Genomic DNA, 22736 nt, shown 5'->3' with positions numbered 1-22736 from the left:
CCCTCCAGTGTGCCCTCTGTGGGCAGAGCCATGTCCTGGACCCCAGACATGATGCACTGAAGCCTGGCCTGGTTCGGAGGGGCAGCTTAATTGCCCCATGAATGTGGAGGAGTGGAGGTCTGCCCTGCCCACTGGGATACTGGGTCTCAACCTCTGTCTTCCCACTGGATGCTCGCTGGATCACCTGGAGGCGATTTTTGGTACTGCAGCCCCAGCCACACCAACCCACAGCAAGGATGGAGTCCTCAAATCACCTGTGACCTCCTATGACCACACAAGGGTCAGACCCACAATAAGTCTCAGATGTTCACTGGCAGTCCCATCCCATGATATGAGCACAGTGACACCCACAATGTGACACAGCTAACCATGACATGCACACAGAGTCAAGACACAGATTCACCTCAATAAACAATGGGATAACAGAGACACGCATAGTGACCAGGTACACTATGACAGACAACAAGGTGACAGACTAGATGACTCCACTCACAAGCCTCAAAGTACAGATACACTGCTGATTAAGAGCAAAAAACCAAAAAAACCAAACCAGTTGCCGCTGAGTCGATCTTGACTCATGACAACCCCATCTGTACAGAGTAAAACTGTGCCATAGGATTTTTCCAAGGCTGTGACCCTTCAGAAGCAGGTCTCCAGGCCTTTTTTCCAAGGTACCTCTAAGTGGTTTCCACCTGTCAAACTTTTGGCTAGTAGTTGAGCACTTAACTGTGCCACCCAGGAACTCACTGATTAATAATAGCTGACTTTTATAGGACACTGAGAAATGTTTTATGTAGATTAAGTCATTCAGTGCTTACAATGTGCTGACTTAAGAACTGTATTTATCACCCCCATTTTACAGACGTACAGATGAGGGAACTGAGGCTCGGGTTACACAACCAGAAAGGGGCAGAGCTGAGATCCAACCCCAGGTGTGAATCAATACAGAGCTTGTCCTCTCAATTGCCGTGCCCCTCTGATCCATTCACAGGCCGTCCCCACACATATAATCACAGACACAGCTTACGTGGGACCACTGCTCAGGTGTGGGCTCCACGGCTGGAGGTCCTTCTGAGAACATGGCATCGCTTGGTTGGTCTGAGCCTAAGGTCACAGGATATGTCCTTCAGGGAGAGATGAGCTCTGCCACACTTCACCCAGGCCCTAGCCTTGTTGTCCCCCAGTCTGAGGGAGAGATCTGAGGGAAAGGCCCTGCCCTCAGGAAATCTCTAGGTTGATGAAGGAGACACAGGCCCTGCCCTCAGGAAGTCTCCAGGCTGATGAGGGAGACACAGGCCCCACCCTCAGGAAGCCCCAATCTGAAGCAGAAGCAGAAAGCACACACAGATTCGGGAAGGAAGTAGAAATTAACACAGTTTAGCCTGAGAAAGGGAGCCGGGCAGCCCCCTAACTGAGCTGGTTAGAGGCAGATGAGTCAGGCAGGGAACGTTTCCAAGACGTGAGTTGGAAAGGAAAGACTGTGGAAGATGGGGGGCCTGGGGGCGATGTGAGGGCCCTGGGGGGCGCAGGTTTGCCTGTGTGTGCCTATACAGAATACATGAACCATTGCTACAACCTGGGCGGCCAAGACAGCAGGGGGTATTTGGAGCCACGTACATAGGATTGCTTCCCACACTGTCACTGTTTGCAAATGTCACCCAGCCAGGCATGGGCACAGGAGGGTTGGTTTTGGTAATCATCCTTCCTGTAAGTGGCTGCTGCAACTTAAGCGAGTGCCACACGCCCCCCTGTCACAGGATCTTCAGGTCAGTGCCTGCCTCCGGGCTGAGAATAGGGTTCCAGCTTCCCAAAATGTGACTCCACTGACCTCGCCGCTGCATCTCTGTCCGTGCCCACCTTGTCTCCAAGACCCGAGTCTGTCTCTGAGCTTTGCTCTGTGGCCCTCTGAGTCCCCGGGTGTCTCAGCTGACACACTTCCAGATATTACTGTATTTTAATACTGCTTTGCTCAAAATGGAAACCCTGGTGGTACAGTCAAGAGCTACGACTGCTAACCAAAATTTCCGCAGTTCAAATCCACCAGCCACTCCTTGGAAATGCTATGGGGCAGTTCTACTCTGTCCTATAGGGTTGCTATGAGTCAGAATTGACTTGATTGTAATGGGGTTGGTTTTTGCTCAAAATAGATGCCTTTATGCTCCCTTCTGCCATCTTTGGTTTGGGGGAGTCTCTGGAAGCTGGGGTGTTTCAGCTGGAATATCGGGCTCAGGCATCTCCAAGTCTTGAACCCCTCATTCACAACCACTACGCTCTCATCTTGTTTGTCTCCTTCCCCACCTGCTCAGGTATGAAGCGGCCACTGAGCCCATCTACCCCTGATGAGAAGGAGCCCCCCATATCTGGAGTTGTTGAGCGCCCCCCTCACCCCTCGGAACCACCGAAGCCCAAGCGGGAAAGAAAACGGCCATCGTACACACTCTGCGATGTCTGTAATATCCAGCTGAACTCAGCAGCCCAGGCCCAGGTGCACTGTGGGGGACGGGCCCACCAGAGGCGGCTTCGGCAGCTCAGCTTGGGGAAGACTCCCTCAGGGCCAGGTCAGTGTGGAGGGCACTGTTCCCACAAACTTTGTTCTGGGCCCCTGGAAAAGATCTCTCTGTCTGGGCCACTGTATGGGGCTCTGGGTCTGAGGCCTCCCTTTGTGGGGACTTTTTGGTCTGGTGTGCCCTCAATGGGGTCTTTGAGTCTGGGGCTCCCTCACCTACCCTATCAAATTTTGTTTTATACCCTGACAACCCTTCTTCGGGGTTTCTCTGGATCTGAGGGTCTCTAGGTCTGAGGCTTCCTCTTGAGGTCTTTTTGGGTCCTTCAGAAGCAGGAGATACAACAGCATTTCCTGTCTGGAGCCCCCTGGCAGGAATAGTCTTTCGGACAAGGGCTTCACCTGCGGGTACCCCAGGCTTCTGCTCTGTCTCTGACTGAGGGACCAGGGGAAGCCCCTCCTCCTTTGGCCACTGGACTCCTGGCCAGAGTTTCTGCCTGTGCCTGGTTGGGTTAACTTTCCAGAGGTTTGGCTACAAGTACTGGAGGGACAGCTGGCTGCAAGGCGGATTTCTGGGCAAAATGGGTGAATGCCTCCTTGAGAGTGATTCCAGCTGACAGCACATAAGGGCCATGGGGAGAATAAGAGCCGGGCTGCTGCTGGCAGGGAGACAGATTCAGAACCTAGCCCAGTGTGGGTAGGTGGGGAGGGCTGAAACTTCCACCTGGCTTCTGGGGGCCACCACCGGAAACTCACCTTGCAGCCCCACCATTAGATTTGCCCTTGGGCTGTACTCTGAACTCAAGTCTTCAGGACTGCCTGATCTTTTGGTGAATATTCATGGTGCATCCACCATGTTCTCTGCACCATGCTGGGGGCTGGAGATAAATAAGGCTCAGTCTCCCCCCCGCAAGGATGAATCTGTCTTTTGGGATGAGACCGACCATGGGACATCCTCCCACCGCTGTACAAGGGAGAAAGGGCGGTTCCACGGCGGGGGCGGGGGGGGGCTGTGGGGGTGGGGGGAGCCAGGACAGACCTCCTGAAGGAGGTGGGACATGGAACCTTGGGACATGGGCAAGGGGGAAGGGGTATTCCAGGCAGAGGTCATTGTACAGGCAACGGTCGGGGAAGTGATCTGCTGGCCAGTACCAACTCCCTCACCTAAGTGTGTGGGGCTGTACGCCAGCGTGTGACTCTCAACAAAAGTGTATCGGACTATACGGGTGCCTCTGGAATGTGTGTGTCTGTCTGTCTGGGTTCAAAAATCCCTCCTTAATTCAAATATTTATTGACAACCTACTAGGTGCAAGCCACTGTGTTGGGAGATCATATTTTTAAAGGGCATCCTCCCTGCCTGTCAGAAAAGAGTTGCCTAAATAACTACACATGCAAATGAGTTTACTCCAAGATAATTGCAGGCTTAATAGATGTGGGTACAGGTGCTGCGAGAAGTCAGAGGAGGGAGAGATGAATTCTCAGAAGTCAGGGGCCGCTATGGAGATGTGACATTGAAGCTGGGTCTTGGAGAGGGGACACGGGATCCCAGGCAGGGAAAACAGTCTGAGCAAATGCACAGAGCCCTGAGAGCCCATGGCTTTCTGGGAGCAGCAGGCAGTGTGCTAGGCATGTGGCAGGCATGGTGGGAGGTGAGCAGGAGCCACTGTGAGGACTGTGCAGCCAGGCTGGGGGTTTGGCCTTTGTTCCAAGGGTGATTGTTACCGTTGAAGGGTTTTGAGCAGGGACAGTTTGTGTTCTCAGTATCTCTGTCAAGCAGGAGGTATGTGAGGATGGGGTGGAGGAAACAGATTCTGGAGCCTTTTCTGCAGCAGAACCTGCAAGACTTGGTGACTGATGGGAGGTGGGAGTGGAGGTGGCGGGGAGGAAGGTGCCAAGGACCCAGCTTAGGCAATACTTGGAGGGCAGTTCAGTTATCAGAGAGGGGGATGCTGAGAGGGAAGCAGGACAGCAGGGCCAGTGTTGGATGGGACAGGCCAGTTCTGTGGTCCAAGGATGTCATTGGGCCCTTGTGACACAGCCTTCTCAGGTCTCACTTCCCAGGCAATGGTCCCTGTGGTACAAGCCCCTCCCTCTCTACCATTCCCACCATGCCTGGGAGGTGTGAGGAGAAAAGGCCACAGTTCCAGAATGCCCTTGGGCAAAGACAGGCTATCCAGAGGGATGAGACATCCCTCACCTGGCTTCCTTTTCCCCACAGCCACCCTCCTCTGATTACTGGGTAGGTTTGGGGGGGTCACCAAGAGACATGATGCCTAGTACTTCAGTCCAGACCATTAAGTTGGACCTCTTTGTCCACTCAATCATCTGTCCATCCATTATCTATCTGTCCAATATTTTCTAAACCCCCGCCCAGCCCTGTGCATGCCCCCATGCAGGATGCTGGGATACTCCACTGAGTAGAACTGTGTGCCTGCCCTCCAGGCACTTACAATCTAGAGAAGGAGATAGCCAGGGATCCAGACCTTTACAGCAGTACATGCTAAGGGAAGTGACATGGAAGGATGACAGTTGTGCCTAGGGCAGGCGCGAGAGATCTTGGATTTCTGGGAACCCTGGCTTTTTGGGGTTCCCACCTGAGAACCTCCTCTCCATTGGCCTGGTTAATTCTGTGCCTACTCCGGGCCATGACCCCCCAATGCCCCTCCCCTTCACTGGATCTCTCCTGTCTCCTTAGCTCTCTGAGAGTCACCCCCAGCCAGAGGATGGACACCTAGCAACTGCCCCTGAGGTGGGGAAAGGGGTTGAGAGGGAGCACATAGGGGACCATCAGCCACCCGTAGTACCTCTCCTAGCTTTGCCCCTGGTGGAGACCCGGCCCACTGGCCAAGCTCTACATAGCTACAGCAAAGTTGAGAGCCGTTGGGCGTGGCTGACTGGGGCACCATCTGCAAAATGGGTGGGAGGGCACACTTACTTTCAGGGTCGTGGGGAGGCTTGAGGCTAGCTCTTGTGAGGAGCCCTTACCACTGCTTCGTTCCTGCACACCCACTGTCTGCACTCCATACCACATGAGGTCTCGGTCCTTTGCAGGTAGAAATGAGGGATCTGAGGAGCTGGGGGCAGGGACCACCCTGTCATGCCTGATGGAGACTCCCTCTCTGGGAGGCCTCCTGAACTGTCACTTTGATTAGGGGCCTGTGGAGCTGGCAGCTTCCACAGTGACAGCCGCTCACAGGCAGTGGGGCAGAGACCCTCTCCTGCTCATGTCCCTCAGGCTGTCTGTGGAGAAGGGGAGGGAGACGTGGAGGAGAGGGTGGCTCTTCTGTCTCTGAGCTTCCTTGCCAATGCCCTGGGTCAGAGCCCTCCTTGCTCAGAGACACGAAGCTCCTTGAATTCTCACCCCCTAGCCCTGAATGACTCTGTCACATGGGGTTGCTATGAGTCGGAATCGACTCCATGACACCTAACTACAAGAAGCTCTGAGTGAGCCTGGAACACCTTCAAGGGGCCATGGGATGAGGAAACAGCAAGTACCCCACACTTTCCCATTCCCCTCCTCCAAGTCCTCCCCCAACTTCCCCTGCCCACCCCATCTGTCTCCCACACAGGAGGCCCTTTCATTCTTCAGGAATGTGTCTGGAGCCATCTTTCATCGCCCCCTACCCCCCATTCCTCCTCCCAGATAGGTGTGGGCATCAGCACCACTCCTATAAGGCTGAACTCAATGACCTTACTGACCATCTCACACACATACACCTAAACAACTCTGGATGTTTCTCAAACAACTGCAGAGAGAGAAAGCTCTCCTCGCTCAATGCTCCTAGCTCTAACCTCTGATGTGGATGTTGGACCAGCACCTGGGGTGATACCTGGACGGGAGCTGTTACCTACCCCAGCCCCAGGCCGAGCATCTGTTTAGGAGCTGAACTATTTACAAAGTCCTCCCACACTCTCATCTCATTCCCTCCTCATACAGCCATCCTGGGAGCTGATGATGGCGCTCATTCCTCATTTTACCAGTTAGGATATTAGGGCTCAGAGAGATTAGGGAACGTACCCAAGGCCACATAGCCTTGGTTCCAGATCTGGGCATTTCAGACTCTAAATCCCCGATCACAGGTCCTAGCCCCTCCCACCTGAGAACAACATACGTTAACAGAGGCTGAGCGCTAACTTTTGGGGAGTGGGGAGAGGCTGCCAGAGAAGGAAGGCAAGCTCTCAGGGCAGATGACTGCCCAAGCGCTTCAGGGCCCTCGGCCACTGTTCTGCCCTGTACCTTGGTATCCTCAGCGGAAAAACGGGAATATGCCAGCCATCCCTGGCCTCCGCCCTTTTGCCTAGGCTGGCTAGGGAGGGGGAGGGGGCCTCTTAAAGCCATCTTGGCCCTCCACCTGTCTGGTGGGACTGGCCCAGCCAACTAATTCAGAGTGCATACACCTCCTGTCCCCCTCATCCATTGCAGCATGAGAAGGGGAGAGAAGGGGACTTCGGGAATGACTTAAGCTCTGGTTTACAGAAATGGCCAGGGAGGCCTTGGGTGGGGAGTGCAGGGTAGACACTAACGGGGACAGGAAAGCAGAGGTGGAGTCAGACTCTAAAGCATTTCAGGGCAAAGATGGATGCGGCTGCAGCAGACTGTCCTATGCTTTTGGAGGATGGAGGGGTGAGGGAGAGGTCAAAGGGGAGCAGGCCAAGGCAGTCCCCTACCCGCACCTTCATCAGTCTTCCATCTCCTCTCCAAATCTTTGACTCCAGAAGCCTCTGGCTGCCTTCTGGGATCTGGAGATCAAAGACCTGGAGCTCAGGTCACGCCTGAGTCGCTAGTTTGATGAGCTCCTTCCTCACCCCCTACTCCCCGCAGGTGGATTAATTTCAGTCCCATCAGGAGGCCCCGGAAGTCCTCCAGCCTGTCCCCTATCTCTTTAGTGTCTCCCTGGGTTGCTGGTTCCTCCTCAGCACCCCCTACATTCCTGGCCTTTGGGTGCCTGTTTCAAAGAAACTGGGCTCCCCCCAAGGCCACTGGAAGTCCTTCTTGACGTCTAACCAGTGCCTCCTGCTGTTATTCTTGGCTCCTTAAGTGGCAGGTGATCAAAGTGTCCACACTCTCCCTGGACACCCACTACTCTCTCCCCAGTGTGAACCTGACCATCAGCATTACCGCCTCCCCAGCCCCAGGGACCACCAGGCAAGGCCTGGCCTGTCTGGGTAGAGAATTAGGGGGCTTAGCTCAAATCCCTGGCCCACAGAAGACAAAGATTCCATCTGTGTCTCTGGGTGGGTTAATTAGCTCTGGGCTTGAGTTTCCTTCCTCTCCCTGAACAAGCAGCTCCTTCCCCCCAGAGCCCCTTCCTAACAAACCTGTTTTCAGGAGCTGCCGCTGCCAGCCCCTCCCTGAGACCTTCTTTGTGGCTGGGGCATTGGCTGCTCCCAGATTACAGGTTATTGTCTGGTGGAGACAGGATGCTGAGGGGTGGGGGCTAGCACTGGGACCCGGGCTTGGAATGTGAGACAGGATCCAGCTGTGGGCTGGCTGTCTCCTTTCCTCCTGTTCCACCCTCCTCCCAGCCACCAGGTGCTCAGGTGAATAGCCAGCCAGCCAGTTTTCTGGAAGAGGAGGGGGAAAAAGAAAACAGAGGAGAAAGGACTGGGAGGGGGCAGAGGAGGGTGTCAGGGGTTCTAGCTGATCAGGTGAATGCCACCCCCCTTCCTGGCATTGTCCAGGGAACAAGTCCAAGGGTCCATGTACTGGACTGAGAGGGGCAGGGCACCTGTGCTCCCTTCTCCCACCACCATGGCCAGGGCTCTGTGATGAAGTAATAATACCCCTCTGAGCCTCAGTCTCCCTTTCAGTAAAATGAGGTAAATATAAGGGCATGGCGGGCAGAGGATGAGGAAGGCTGGACAGGAGAACAAGTGCTTCCGCTGCAGCCAGCCCAGAGGTGAGAGAGCTCAAGCTTTCCAGCAGGCAGAGAAGGGACTGCATCAGCTCCTTCCCTGGAGGTCCCTGTGGGCAAAGGCAACTCATCCCTTCAGTGTGAGAGGCAAGGACCTATCCAGAGTGGCGGTCACCTCCCCACTGTCACCCTCCTCCTCGTATCCATATTTGTCCCTTACTGCCATGCCTGGGGAGAAATCCCCTGGTCTTCCCACCTGTGGTTGAGATAGGGAACTGGGGAATGGGCAGTTCCCTCCTGGCAAGGGAGGCAGGGCCCAGGAACACTGCTTCCCAGGCAGGACCAGGAGTCCCTCCCTCTCACCCTCCCCTCCTGTCCTCACATTCCCTCTGTCACTCTCTGGCTGGGTTTCATTTGCTCCTCAGCGCTGCTCTGTGGTGCTTCAGAAGGCAGAGAATGCTCTTGGGTGAGTGCTGAAGACTGCTGAGCGGCAGGCGGTGGGGGGAGGGAACGACAAGGGGGCCAACTAGGGTGGTCCCCTCCCCTGTCCCCAGCCTTATCCTTTTCCTGCTATTGTTGGCCTTCAAAAGTCATCTGTTCGGAGGCTCCAACAGCCAGTCAACCCTTGGTACCTTTTCCCAGGTCTGGGACTGGGCAGGGAAGCCCTCACTCAGGCTGCCCACAAAGATGGGGTGGGGTGGCAGGAATCGTTGGGGAGCTGGAGGTCCACCGTGCAGAAATCAGGAGTGCTGTACATCTGGGCAGCAGTATGTCCAGGAAACCTGTGTCCCCTGGTTCTGGGTATCAAATTGCACCTTCGGCCCCCTCCTTAAAGCCTCCAAGGAGTGGGGGTTGGGGGGAGAGGTCCTAGGGAGCTGAAGAGGGAGTTGTTAGGGCAGCAGAGAGAGAAAGGAGCCGATAGGGAGACAGACAGAAATCAAGGTGGGCTCCAACATGAGGTCCAGGCACTGTGCTTGAGGTCAAGGCCAAAGTCCCTGGCATCACAGGGAGACAGACATCACACTCTTCAAGGGCTGTTTTTGGGAATCCCTTTCATGGAAGCAAATGTCTGAGGCAGTGAGGCCGGGTCTTCCTCCAGCATTGGAGGGGCCTGGAACATCAGCACAACCCGTGAGTGCTGAACAACCCGGAAGGGAGTTGGGGTGCTGGAGAATGTGGGCTAACAGTGGGTCCTGGTCCGACCCTCCCCCTCCTCACCTTTGGCTCTCCCTCTCTCCTGGATTCCTATTTTATTGGCAGAGTTTTGGTTTTATCTGTGACAGAAATGGCAGCTTTCTATTATTTGAAAAGTGTGTGTGTCTGTGTACCTCTGGGAGGAACCCAGCATCTGCCTCTATGACTTTGTCTGCCCATGTGTGAGAGTCAGACCGATAGACACACTCTAAGTTTGTCTCTATGAGCTTGTGTACGTGTCAGATGCATTTACTTTTATACAGGAAGTGTGTGCACACCCTAGGTCTGGGCATTTGTGTCTGTATATGATCCTGTGTATATACTTCTCTCTTTGGAAGGTGTGCACGCTGCACAGTGATCGTTTTCCATTGTCTATGCATAGACATATACAGGGTCTGCGTGTCCCTGTGCACTGTTCCCTCGGGGCATATATAATCTGAGTGTGTCTTTGTTGCTCTTGCCAGCTGTGTGTACATGCGTGCTCGTGCGTAGCCTCTGGGCCAGCGTGGGTATTTGCCTCTCTCTGCCTGGGTACCACCTCCGTATGTGCACAGATCAGATGGTCTAACCATGGGAATGTGTGTGTGCCTTGGCATCTGTGACTGGGGCCTCAGTGTGTGTGTGTGTGTGTGTGTGTGTGTGTGTGTGTATGCATCATTTCCAGTCATGGCAAAATAGCAGGATGCTGTTCTCCCAAATCCTCTGCCTTGGGGCTGCAGTCATGGTGATATTTCAGAAGACACCTGCTCTGTGCCCCCACCCCAGCCTCGGTTAGACCTCTGGAGGTGGCTCCTTTTGTTCATATGTTTGACTGGAGTCAACAACCAGCCCTCCTGAGGCAGCCATCCACTGAGCTGAGGGTCCCACTGTGGACCCCTGGCCAGGGTTGGGGAGGGACTACTCTGCAGCAAGATGTCATGAGAGAAGACCCCCCCCACCTGACCCTTTTGGGGGTGCAGACTTCTAGACCTGTCAGCCTGTCCAGTGCTGTCCTGGGGCAGGTGTGGAGGCTGAGATGTCTCCCCTCATTTGTGTGTAGCCGGGAGCCAAGTGGCAACACGTGTGTGTGCATGTGCTGTGATTTGGGGGCTATCCCAGCGGCGTGTGCACTTCCAACTTCTCAATGTAGCTCTGCCGCCCACTGCTGGAATGCCCTTCCCCTTGTACAGTTTCGCTCACCCTCTTGTGAAGCCTAAGTGACTCCACCGCAGTCCTTTAGCTAACTGCTGGCTCCTGCGTGATGCTGAAGCACTTTGTTCAGAACTCTGAGTTCTTGGGAGACTGTAACCTCCCAAGCACTCTACCTGTTTGCCTCTCACTGACCGTGAGCTCCTCTAGGACCGCGGGATAATGGGATGCGTGAAGGAACTCGTGTACCTCCAGCTCCCGGGCAAACCTCTTTCCTGCGGTCTATCCTCAGTCGTTCCTGCTGCAGCGCAGGCAGTGGGAGGAGGCTGCTGGTGATGCCCGGTAAGCGCGCGGGGTGCGAGCTGCGGCAGGTGGGCGCGGCCAGGTGAGCTCCGTCTGGGGCACCGCCCGCCCCGCCCCGCCCCGCCCCTCCCCGCCCGCCCGCGACCCCGGTCTGCGCCGGCTGCTGGCGCCTCTTCGCCCCGGTTACCGCTAGTGGCTGCTGTCGCTCAGCGGAGCCCAAAGAGACCGCGGCCAGAGCGTCCACCACCCAAGATGGTGGCTCCCGTGTCTCCGTGAGTGTGTGTGGGGCGGGGAGAGCCCAGGCGGGCTGGAAGCCGGGGCGGGGCGCCCCCTCCCGGAGCTTCTGGGCAGGGGGCAGGGGGCAGGCGACACGGGACCAGGGGCCCTGCGGGTGGGGCGGGGGCTGCAGAGTGGAGGCCCCGTGCCTCTGCGGGACCGATCCGAGGGCTCCTCCTTCACGCGCCCCCCAGAGGAAGTTCCCCAGTCCTCCTGTCCCAACCCCGGGGAGGATGGGCGAGGGGGTACAAGGGAGCCCCAACCTCACCCGGGCTGCCAGAGGAAGAGGTGCCCCACCCCTGCTTGGGTCTGGAGCATGGACTTCTCCGAGTGGGGTCCTGTTGGAGCCCAAAGGAGCCGGGGGAGGAGGCTGGGAACCACGATCCTGGGGCCAAATACATATACTGGGTTTGAGGTTTATATGCTGGGGTGGGCGTGGGAGGACTAGACCACTACACAGTCATCCCAGGGGTCTCTCAAGTTGCTCCACTTCTGTCTAGCTGGCCAGGGTGTGGAAAGGTGTGCAGACCTGGGTTAGTGACAAGTGTATCCTCGCGGTCACCCTTGGTCACAACTGAATCAACATAACCAGTTGCCATAGAGTTGATTCTAACTCATGGGGACCCCACGTGTGTCAGACAGAGTAGGACTGTGCTCCATAGGGTTTTCACTGGCTGACTTTTTAGAAGTCGATCACCAGGCCTTTTTTCTGAGGTGCCTCTGGGGTGGTCCTCCAACCTTGTGGTTAGCAGCTGAGCACATTAACCTTTTGTTCCACCCAGAGACTCCAGACCAACATAATCATGATTTACATCCCACCCCACCCAGCCTGGTCCCCCTCAGGTTAGGGTGGGGGGAATGTCAGTGGATTCTGACCTGTTTTTTAAGAGCATGTCATCCAATAGAACTTTCTGGAATGATGTAAATACTCTATATCTGTGCTGTCCAATACATGTGGCTAGTGGATACCATATTGGACAGTGCAGTTTTAGAATCATCGCCTTCCCATATCCATACCTACTTTCTTGCTCTTTCATCAAAAACGCCCTAGGTTTGAGACTCATTTTATTCCCCTGCAGAATGTAGCAGGATAGCCAGCTTCTGGGTAGGCAGAAAGGGTCTGACAAGCTTCCAGAAGGGTGTCACCCTGGGCTTGCGCCCCTTCCCATTCTTAGGTCCTGTGGATGGTGGGCTGGACAAGGTCACAGAATCACAGGCTCTTGGGAGGAAATGATGTCAAAGGCAGCTGTTTTAAGCACCCAACAGGTGCCCAAGCGCCCACTCCATTGCTTTCTCTATACTTAGAGCTTACTCTTCCTTAATCATTCATTTTCCAAATTTTATGGAGCACCTGCTGGGTACCAGGCACTGTGCCCAGCTCTGGGGTTCAGACATAAACAAGGTAGTTACCTTTCTGGCTCTCAGAGGATGTACATTTTAGGGAAAGAGAGACAGCCAGGCAACAGAGCTGTACAGAAAAAAGGAGAGATTTGTGAACTATGGGGAGTGCAAGAGAGGGAACGAATAGGGGACGGTGACAGAAAAGAAGAGAAGGGGGACTTCTGGGAAGGATAGTCTGGGAAGATTCCTCTGAAGAGAGGACCCTTAAGCTAAGACCAGAGGGGAAATGGAATAGGACAGCATGTGCAAAGGGCCTGGGGAGGAGGCCAGTATAGCTGGAAGGAGAAGGAAGCTCAAGTGGTCACTGGAGCAGCCAGTAAGGCCCAGGCATTAGGCAGAATCTTGCAGGCCTTGAAAGGGACTCTGGTGCTGGCCTTAGACCAAAAGTTAAGCAGATTAGTGACCTCATCTAGTACATTTTAAAAAGCCCCCTCTGGCTTCTGGGAACTAAATGGCTCCAAGAGGGCTAAGAGTGGAAACCTTTAATTCATTAGGAAGCAACTGATCTAGTCCAGGCAAGAGATGAAGGCAGCCTGGATGAGGATGATGGCCATGGTATGGAGAGAAGGGATGAGTTAGAGGTAGGTGTTGGAGGTGGAACCAACAGGACCTGTGGATGGAATAGGTCCTAGGAGTGAGAGACAGTGGGGGTTGAAGAAGCGGTTTCTGGCTGGAGCACCTGGGCAGGTAGAGCATATTTTGCAGGAACAGATTGAGAGTTCCATTTGGACAAGTCAGGAAGGTGGTTGGATGGAGAGGCACGGTGCCCAGGGGAGTGGCCCAGTCTGGGGTTATACATGTGAGAGTAGTCAGCACAGATGGCTCTGAAATTCTTGGACAGCTTGAGGTTGGGAAGAAGAAGAGGAGATGACATTGGAGGCTGAGGTGTGGCTAAGAAGGAGAAGGCAAAGCAGAGGATGTGGGGCTGTCCCTGGGAATCCACTCATCTCTCATCTGCCCTCATTTTACCACCCAGTGCATGCCAGGCCTCATTTAGGGTGCTGTACCGGAGGGACAAGACAGCCACTGCTTCCTCAGAGTTCAGAAACAGGAAGTTTTTCATATAGCAAAATTCATCCTTTTATTCTTTTAAACAACCAGCTCTTACTGAGAGGCACCTACATGTCCAGCCCTGTACAGTCACTAAAACAAAAAAGCCAAACCAGTTGCTGTCAAGTCGATTTCGACCCATGCTAACCCCATGTGTGCAGACTAGAATTGCACTCCATAGGGTTTTTCAGGCTGTGACCTTTCCAAAGCAGATCTCCAAGACTTTCTTCTGAGTAGCCTCTGGGGTAAACAGACAAATGTGATCTTGGCCTTCCAGGAGCCAAGTGCAGAGATACATAGAGAATCCCTGTGTTCACCATATTGTGTTACTACGAGTTATGCACAGGAAATTACTGGAGACCAGAGGATGAGTACCAGCCCAGGGTGAAGGGATCAGGGAGGCAGAGGGGCTGCCTGAACTGCTCTCCAGGAATGAACCGAATTCGGTTAGGGAAAGAGGAGGCACAGAGGGTGAAGGCAGGAATGAGGGTAACAGCCCGGTATGGGTGGAATGGGAAGCCTTTGGAGTTGGCAGAGCAGACGGGAGTGGCTGGGGGCTCTGGGGGTACTCAGAGGCTGGGGAGGGTCTTGTTGCTTCACAGTGAAGTTGGTAGACTTAAGCAGTGGGGCACCATGGAAGAGATGAAGCAAGGGAGTGACGTAGCTGGATTGGTGTTTGAACTTGCTCTCTCTGGCTGCTGGGTGGAGACAAATTTGGGGAATGAGACGCCTGCCAGCTGGTGGGAGAGGGGTGGTCAGGACAGGGTCTCAGGGTAGCCTTTGGGGTCAGGAGAACTTGGATTCTCATTCTGCCTCAGCCACGTACAAGTTGTGGAATCTCGGTCAAGTCACTTGGAGTCGCTAAATCTCAGTTTTCTCCTCTCCAAATTGAGGATAAGTCCTCTCTCCCAGAGGACTTGCAAGAGTACCGTAGTCCTTGGGTTATGAATGCCCGACTTATGTACAACTGGTAGTTAGGAACCAACCCAGTAAAGGGTATTATATAAAAAACTCGACGTACATAAAATGGTTTGTAATAACAAATGGGTGCTACTTTGTGACATGTATCAAAACATTATTATTATTGTATAATTATGTTAAAGATGTTTTAGTGTACCTGGAAGTGTTTCTTTAATTTTTTTTTTAATGTATAGAAAGGTACAGTATGTACTAAATACTAAGACAAGCATTTGACTAACTGATGTTAGATACTAACCATACCTAACTGTTCCAACTTACACACAAATTTGGCTTAAAGACAGATTTAGGAACGGAATGCCTCATAATCCGGGGACTGCATGTAATTTCTCTCCTCATGGAATCATTGTCAAGTACTTGGCATAGGGTCCAGCTCGCTCATGCTGATAAATGGTTGTTGTTATTAGGTGTAGAGAGGAGGGGACAGATTTGAGAGAGAATTAGGAGATGGAGTTGGCAGGTTTGGGTCAGTAGCTGGACATGGCCTTCCAGTCCTGAATTGCTTGGGGTGGGGGCCTAGGGGAATGGCAGTGGGAGTCAGGTGAAGAGTAACCAGCAAACTGCCTTCCGCCCAAGCACCTCTCAGTTCTAGGTACCCCCTCACAGAACCACACTAAGGTGTGCATGAATGGTGAGTGTGTGTGTGTGTGTGTGTGTGTGTGTTTAAGGAGGACCCCTCCAAAGAAAACAAATTCCAGTTCCTGTCCTGAGGCTCTGGAAGCAGTTCAGCTTAGTGCTACCTTCCTTCTGGTGGAATTCATGACAATGGGCAGAAGCGACCAGCTATCCCTTGGGCTAGAGGCAGGAGGTCTGAGTTTTAGTCCTGATTCAGCCACAAATCATTTTTAAGGCCTGAGAACCACTGTCTGTCTCCAGGACTCAGTTTTCCCATCTGTAGAATGTGGTTGCGTAGATGGTGCCTAGTCCTTCTCCAGCTCTGACATTTTCAAGTTCTGAGCTGCTTCAGCAGTCAAAGCCAATGTCCTGGATGGAAAGAGACCCTCAGAGGGGGCGGGGTCCCCATTCCTCCATAGTAAAAAAAAAAAATTTTTTTTTTTTTTAAGAGTATTGGATAATTCACTATGGTCTTTTGCATGACTCCGCCCACTCCCAATAGCCCCTGCCCCATTGAGTCCAGTCCATCCTTGAGCTGGGGAGGGCTCAGTAGGCAGTGTGAACCCTATCACCCAACCCTAAACTGGACACCCTAACACCTCTCCCTTGTCTCTTTCATCTCTAGTCCCCCACCGGTGGAGCAGAAATAAGCTTTCCTGAATAAGTTAGATGGATGGTCCCCGTTAGCCTGGCGGGCTGCCCCCCTCCTGCCTTCCCACCACCTCCCCTTGCATAGGGAGGTGCCTCTGTGTGTGGGGGAGCCTGGGGAGACAAGAGAATTTGGGTGGGGGCTGGAGGTCCTCTGCCCAACAAGCAGGAATGGTGCCCCCTGGGAAGAAACCAGCTGGAGAGGCCTCCAACTCCAACAAAAAGTGCAAGCGTTATTTCAACGAGCACTGGAAAGAGGAGTTTACCTGGCTGGACTTTGACTACGAGCGGAAGCTGATGTTTTGCCTCGAGTGTCGCCAGGCCCTGGTGCGGAACAAGCATGGCAAAGCCGAGAATGCCTTCACTGTGGGCACTGACAACTTCCAGCGCCATGCCCTGCTGCGCCATGTGACCTCGGGAGCCCACCGCCAGGCTCTGGCCGTCAACCAGGGCCAGCCCACTTTCGAGGGCCAGGCTGAGGGAGGAGGGGCCTACCCAGGCCTGGTTTCCACCCCCACCTCTAGGGGCGTCAAGGTGGAGGTGGACCCCTCCAAAGTGGCTGTGCTGACCACCGTGTACTGCATGGCCAAGGAGGATGTGCCCGATGACCGCTGCTCTGCCCTGCTGGAGCTACAGAGATTCAACCTATGCCAGGCACTGCTGGGCACCGAGCACCACAATCATTACAGCCCCAGGAGGGTGAGGGATATGCAGGTGGGTGGCAGCCAGAGGCATGGGGAGGGCTTGGGGAGGGAGGTCATTGAGCCAAGTGGGCACAGCCCCAGCATGCCAGCCCTGCCCACCATGGGCCAGGGCACTTCATTCATGCCTCAACCCATCAGGGCCTTCACTGAGGGCCTTCTAGGTGCCAGGTCCTGGGCCAACTGTTGGGGATATAACAGTGATAAGGCCAGAGCAGGCCCTGTCCTCAGGGGCAAAGGGATACTCCCCTTACTACCTAGGCCAGAGGTTGCAAACTGGTGGCCCGGGAGCATAATTGGCCCACAGATGTGTTTTATTGATTCTCATAATGTTTTTTAAAAACTTAAATCAGTTTCCAACTTGAAAAATCAGGAGATTTTGTAGAAAAGTCTGGATTTGTGACTTCCACTGAAAAGCTGTAAGGAGCCATGGTGACACAAGAGTTTACCACTCAGCAAACCAAAAGGTTGATGATTCGAACCCACCTAGAGGCTTTGTGGGAGAAAGACCTGTCAATCTGCTCTCATAAAGATTACAGCCTAGAAAACCTTATGGGGCAGTTCTACTCTGTCACATGGGGTCGCTATAAGTCAAAATCGACTCAACGGCACCTAACAACAACAACTGAGAAGCTAGGCTACCATGCCTTTATGGCAAGAAGTGGTGGAGTTGGAAAGCAGGACATGGGCTTGCCAGGGTCTTCACCATCCCCTGTGGTTCCACTTTATGCTCAGTGTCACCTACACGGCCCTTGGAGGCATCCAAGTTGAAGTTTCTGTCCTAGGTACCAGCTGTGTGGGTCCTGGGGGGCTGGGGTAGGAGCAGGGGGCTGATCTTATCCTACAGAGAAATGACAGTGATTACACAGCCGGGACCCTGCATAACTGGTCAGGAGTTGGGAATAAATGTGTCAATCAGTTAACCCCCAACCTGGGTAGTGGAGTATGAATACCAGGAATAAGGCAGACTCTGGGGTGATGCTATAGAAAAACACAATGAAAAACTAGCCTTCCTAGAGCACTTTATGATTCATAAAGCACTTTTACATTTATGAGCTCATTTGAGCCTCACCACAACCCTGTGAGGAGATTGGGGCAGGTATTATTAGCCTGATTTTGAAGCTAAGGAAACTGAGGCTTAGAGAGGTGAGGTGACTTGCCCAAGGTCACACAGCCAGCAAATAGCAAAGCCACTACCCTGCACTCCTTGCCTCCCCCTCCAGAACAAGCCTAACTCTGTCCTCCCTCCCTTTCTCTCCCTGGCTGCCCTAGGTGGCCATTGCCAGTGTCTTGCACACGGAGGACTGTCAGCGCCTGAGGGCATCCCCATATGTGGGGCTGGTGCTGGATGAGATGAAGGACTGGCCTGAGTCCCACAGTCTGGCCCTGTTTGCCACTTCAGTGTCCCCCTGCGATGGCCAGCCTGCCACCACCTTTCTGGGCAGTGTGGAGCTACAGGAGGGTGAGGCCACTGCTGGTCACCTCCTGGACATCCTGCAGGCTTTCGGTGTGCCCGCACCCAAGCTGGCCTGGCTCAGCTCCAGCCTCCCCAGTGACCGCCTAAGGAGTGTGGGCCTGCAGCTCCGGGCTGCCTGCCCACTGCTTACTGAGCTACACTGCCTCCCTGGCCGGACAGACCCCAAGCCCCCTTCCTACCTGGGTGAATATGAAAGCATACTGGATGCTCTATTCCGTCTGCACGGTGGCCCTAGTTCCCACATGGTCCCTGAGCTCCGGGCTGCACTGGACCTTGCAGCTATTGACTTGGCAGGGCCACGGACAGTGCCCTGGGCCTCAGCCCTGCCCATCGTGGAAGCAGTGGCTGAGGCCTGGCCTCGTCTGGTGCCCACATTGGAGGCTGCAGCCCCAGCCTCTCCCACTGCTGGGGCGCTGGCCCTTGCTCTTCGCCAGTTCACCTTCATGGCCTTCACCCACTTGCTGCTGGACGCTCTGCCCTCTGTGCAGAAGCTCGCACTTGTCTTGCAGCCAGAGGAGCCAGACTTGGCCTTGCTGCAGCCCCTAGTGATGGCGACCGCTGCCTCCCTCCAAGCACAACGCAGCTCAGGTGGGGCCCGCCTCCAGGGCTTCCTTCAGGAACTGGCGACTTCAGGCCCCGAAGGGGGTGAGAGTCGCTGCACCTACCGCGGTGTGGAGCTGGCCGGCTACTCCGAGGCCGCTGTCCGGGGCTTCGACCGGCTGCGGGGGGCCTTCCTGGACTCCATGCGGACAGGACTGCGGGACTCCTACCCCGGGCCAGCGCTGGACGCCGTGGCCGCCTTTGCTGCCGTCTTCGACCCCCGGCGCTACCCACAGGCGCCGGAGGAGCTGGTCACTCACGGCGAGGGGGCGCTACGCCTGCTGCTGCGCGCCTTCGCGCCCGCAGTGGTGCGCCAGCGCGCGCTGGGTGACTTTGCGCTCTTCAAGCGCGTGGTGTGCAGCCTTGGGCGGCTAGGGCCGCGGGCGCTATGCGCCAAGCTGGCATGCACGCACTCCGAGCTGCATGAGCTCTTCCCGGACTTCGCAGCTCTCGCCGCACTGGCCTTGGCCCTGCCCGCGGGCGCCGGCCTCCTGGACAAGGTCGGCCGCAGCCGGGAGCTGCGGTGGTGGGGGCCGGCGGGGGCCGGGGAAGGCCGCAGTGGCCAAGTGGTGAAGATCGCTGTGGACGGGCCCCCGCTGCAAGAGTTTGACTTTGCGCTGGCCATAGAGTTCCTAGAGAGTGGGTGGGGGAAGGGGCTCCTGGGGTCGCAGCTCATGTGAGGAGGCCCACTTTTTTCTCAATCCAGCCAGTCTGGGGCCCTGGGCACCGTATGGGCCAAGCCAGGCTTGACCGTGATGTTGCTCCCAGGCTGACCTACTAACTGTGGCTTCCCAGATGTTTGAGGCCTCCCATCCACCTTCCCCGGGCTTCCTCTGCTCCATGCTAACCCTATCTTGTGGACTGTGAAGAGGAACCTGGGCAAGTAGGCAGAGATGCTGGGGTCTGGGGCCCCCTAAATGGCTCCTGTTCTCTCCAAAGTTTGGTGAGGAGTAGCCCATCCTTTCCCCTTCTGGTCTTGGTCCAAGTTTTGACTCTAGAAGAGTTCAGTCTTGGCTAGAAGGAGTAAAACTGGGTCCTGGGAAGTGGCAGTTTGAGGGGCAGAGAATGGGTCCTTCGCTGTTATTTAGCCCCACTCCTGGCAGTATCTCTTCTCTTCAGATATGACTGGGGAACTGGGGCCTTCCTTATTCGCTCTTGACACACAGCACAGTACCCCCTCTGCACATAAACAGTTCAAGGGCACAGCTGTGGAGACAGTGGTGGCCTCCTTCCTTCCACCCCCACAGGCTGCCTGATGGCCTTTCTGTATGTGGCCGTGTAGATAGACATAAATATTTAAATGTAAAATAAATCTATCCTACCTTTCGTAGTGTTAACACACAAAAATCTCAAAGGACTTCTTTTGGTTTTGAAATGACATGGTCTAAAAAAGTCCCAAATGGACTGAATTTCTAATTTTTGTTCTTAAAGTCTGGTGGCTCTCCAAGTTCCTGGCCCTCCCCTGCCCTTGCCTTGAAGACCAAAGACTCCAGAACCACAGAGCTGTACCTCAGGGCCTGACCCAGGACCTTTGGAGGGGTTTTGCCTCCTTGGGAAAGCAATTGGGGCTTCCCTAGAGCTGGGGGGACACTCCCTTTCAGATTCTCATGGTCTTCCCACCCCCTCCTGTCAGCCCTGACTATGAATGGTGTGGAGATCAGGAGAGGGGATAGAGAGTGAGAGAGGAGGGCAGTAGCCTGTCCCCAAGCATCCTGGGTTTGGTTTTAATTTACAATAAAGTGAAAACCCAGTGCATCTTGCAGTCTCCATGGTGATATGTGTGTCAGGGCCCTGCCCTGGCTCCTTTGCCCCCTCCTGTGGCCAGACTCCCTTTGGGGGTTAATTTCAGCCATTCTGCTGCCTCTATAAGTGGGGAAGGGTATTTCGCTTGGACTGGGAGCCTTGCCCTGTGGATGCTGCCTCTGGTACCCCAGCTATGAGGAGAAAAAAAAAAAAAAAGCCTGGCGGATTCAAACTGCTGACTTTCTGGTTAGGAGCCATAGCACTTAACCACTACACCATCAGGATGATGGAAATAGGCTATAGGGCCCAGGGGCCCCTTGCCCCGGGCTTGGGTGGGCTACTTTGTGAAGAGGGAAACAGGAGTTTCTGCCCTGGCTCCACACCCAAGAAGCCCATCAGCCTCTTGCTCTGGCTGCGGAGGTAGAAGAGGGCCCTGTGGCTCCCCGTTTCAGACCCTACCCTTCTTCCTCCTGCAGCAGGCCTGGCCTCCAGCACCCCCAACCCCCTGCTGGCCTCCCTGCCCCTGCCGGCCCGGCCTCTGCACCCCCCGCTGGACTTCAAGCACTTGCTCGCCTTCCACTTCAATGGTGCAGCCCCGCTCAGTCTCTTCCCCAACTTCAGCACGGTACGGGATGGACTGGTGGGTGGGGGGCGCACAGCTGAACTGGTGGGTGGGCAGGGCAAGTGGACTCCGAGGGTCTGGTTCTCTGCAACTGGGTCTCTCCAGGAATTCATTCTCCAGCATCCCTGCGAGTGACTAGATGTTCCCCCAACAAGGACCTTTGGAACCAGCTCTTCCCTAGGCTAGGGAACAAAAATGGCGTCGCCTCCAACACCACAGCTGCTGGTCCCGTGGGGCCTGTACAATCTAGTTTCACTTGAGTTTTGTATAGGGACAGCTATGGATGATCTCTGTGCGTCTGTGTGCAGCTTGGGTGTGCCTTCCTTTTTTAGTTTATGTCTGTGTAGGTCTCTGTTATTTGTGAATGTGTGTCAGTGTGTTGATGTCCAGCGTGTGTGTTTGTAAACAATTCTTACGTGTCTGTGTATCTGAGAGTTCTTCGTGTCTCTGTGTGTGTGTACTATGTTTGCGTTTGGTATCTGACCTCTGAAGTGTGTTTTGGTGTGGTTTGGGGGACAACGAGTGTGTCTGTGGTTGTGTGCTGCCATTTGTGTGACAGGAGCCTGTGTATCTTTCTGCGTGTCTCTGATTTGTAACTGTACCTGTAAACTTACGTGCTGTGTCTGTATACTAGTCTATGCATTTCCGTATGTGTATGTGTGTGAATGACAAGTGTAGGAAACCCTGGTGGCATAGTCATTATGGCTGCTAAGCAAAAGGTTGGCAGTTCAAATCCGCCAGGTGCTCCTTGGAAACTCTATAGGGCACTTCTACTCTGTCCTATAGGGTTGCTATGAGTCAGAATCGACAGCAATGGGTTTGTCTTTTTTTTTTAATGTGGGTGAATGACAAGTATAGTGAGTACGAATTTTACTCCACTACGTAATTTCGAAAAATCAGATTTAATCATTGGTGAGCCCTACACTATCCTGATAAGCTGGTCAGAAATTCCACCTTGGTTACCCTTAGGAATTCCTCCCTCCCCACTCTTCAGAGTTGTGCAGAGGTGCTGAAGAGTCTTACCTGGTCCAGGATGTTTGGGAAGGGACCTACGATCTTTGGTCCCACCTGTTACCTGTTGACATATTCACTCTTCCAGGGTGTGGTCCCTCAAGGGTGAGGGAAACCACTGTTGTCCTAATGTGCTGGGAGCCTACAGGCCATTCCCTCTGAGGTTCTGTTCCCAGCCCCACCTGCCCTGGTACTGTGAGGGTTAGCACCTCTTCCTGTGTTCAGGGAAGTTTCCAAAACCATGCTGTTCTCCAAGCCTCTGAAGTCTTCTCATGGGAAGTTTTGGCGAGTTTCTCTTATAAGCCTAGACAACTTCTGCTTTTGGCCCAACCACCCAGGCCCCTGAGAAAGGGAGCTTGGTTTGATAGAATAAACAAATTTGTTCCCATAGGAAAAAGCGCCACAAATTCATGTTCCAAAGGAAGAGTCCTGCTACTCAGGGAAGCCTTGGCCTCTACTCGCTGCCCCTCACAACCCCCTCCCCCAGCCACTCTCCCCAGAGAAGTCTTTGGAAGCCTCCGGCCCCTGGTTTCCCTGTCCAGGCAGAGCTGATAAAACAGGACGTACAGCCCACAGGTCCCAGCACAGAGGCTGCAATATGGGAAAGGAAACTCCAACAAAGAGGGGGTTC

At 54.3% G+C, this 22736-nt stretch overlaps 1 protein-coding gene across 13 annotated transcripts in view; it reads left to right on the top strand.

Annotated features, from left to right (window-relative positions):
* The window catches only part of LOC126062042 (transmembrane protein C17orf113), a 50944-nt gene that overhangs the window by 21193 nt on the left and 7015 nt on the right, over positions 1 to 22736 (top strand). For 7 of the 13 annotated variants that reach the window (XM_049859072.1, XM_049859070.1, XM_049859069.1 and 4 more), the window contains exons 2-3: positions 2307 to 2558; positions 20949 to 21097. In XM_049859072.1, the coding sequence (XP_049715029.1) occupies positions 2309 to 2558; positions 20949 to 21097 (399 nt within the window). In that variant the 5' untranslated portion in view covers positions 2307 to 2308. Of the gene's footprint in view, positions 1 to 2306; positions 2559 to 5456; positions 8825 to 11203; positions 11256 to 14883; positions 16666 to 17924; positions 21098 to 22736 lie in introns of those variants that run through there. The other 6 variants (XM_049859071.1, XM_049859067.1, XM_049859062.1 and 3 more) reach the window with 5 other exon arrangements.

Source organism: Elephas maximus, chromosome 19, assembly GCF_024166365.1.
Source record: "Elephas maximus indicus isolate mEleMax1 chromosome 19, mEleMax1 primary haplotype, whole genome shotgun sequence".
In the NCBI taxonomy this organism is placed as follows: Eukaryota; Metazoa; Chordata; class Mammalia; order Proboscidea; family Elephantidae; genus Elephas; species Elephas maximus.
The sequence above is the reverse complement of the archived record's forward strand: the minus strand, read 5'-3'. Positions and strand labels throughout refer to the sequence as shown.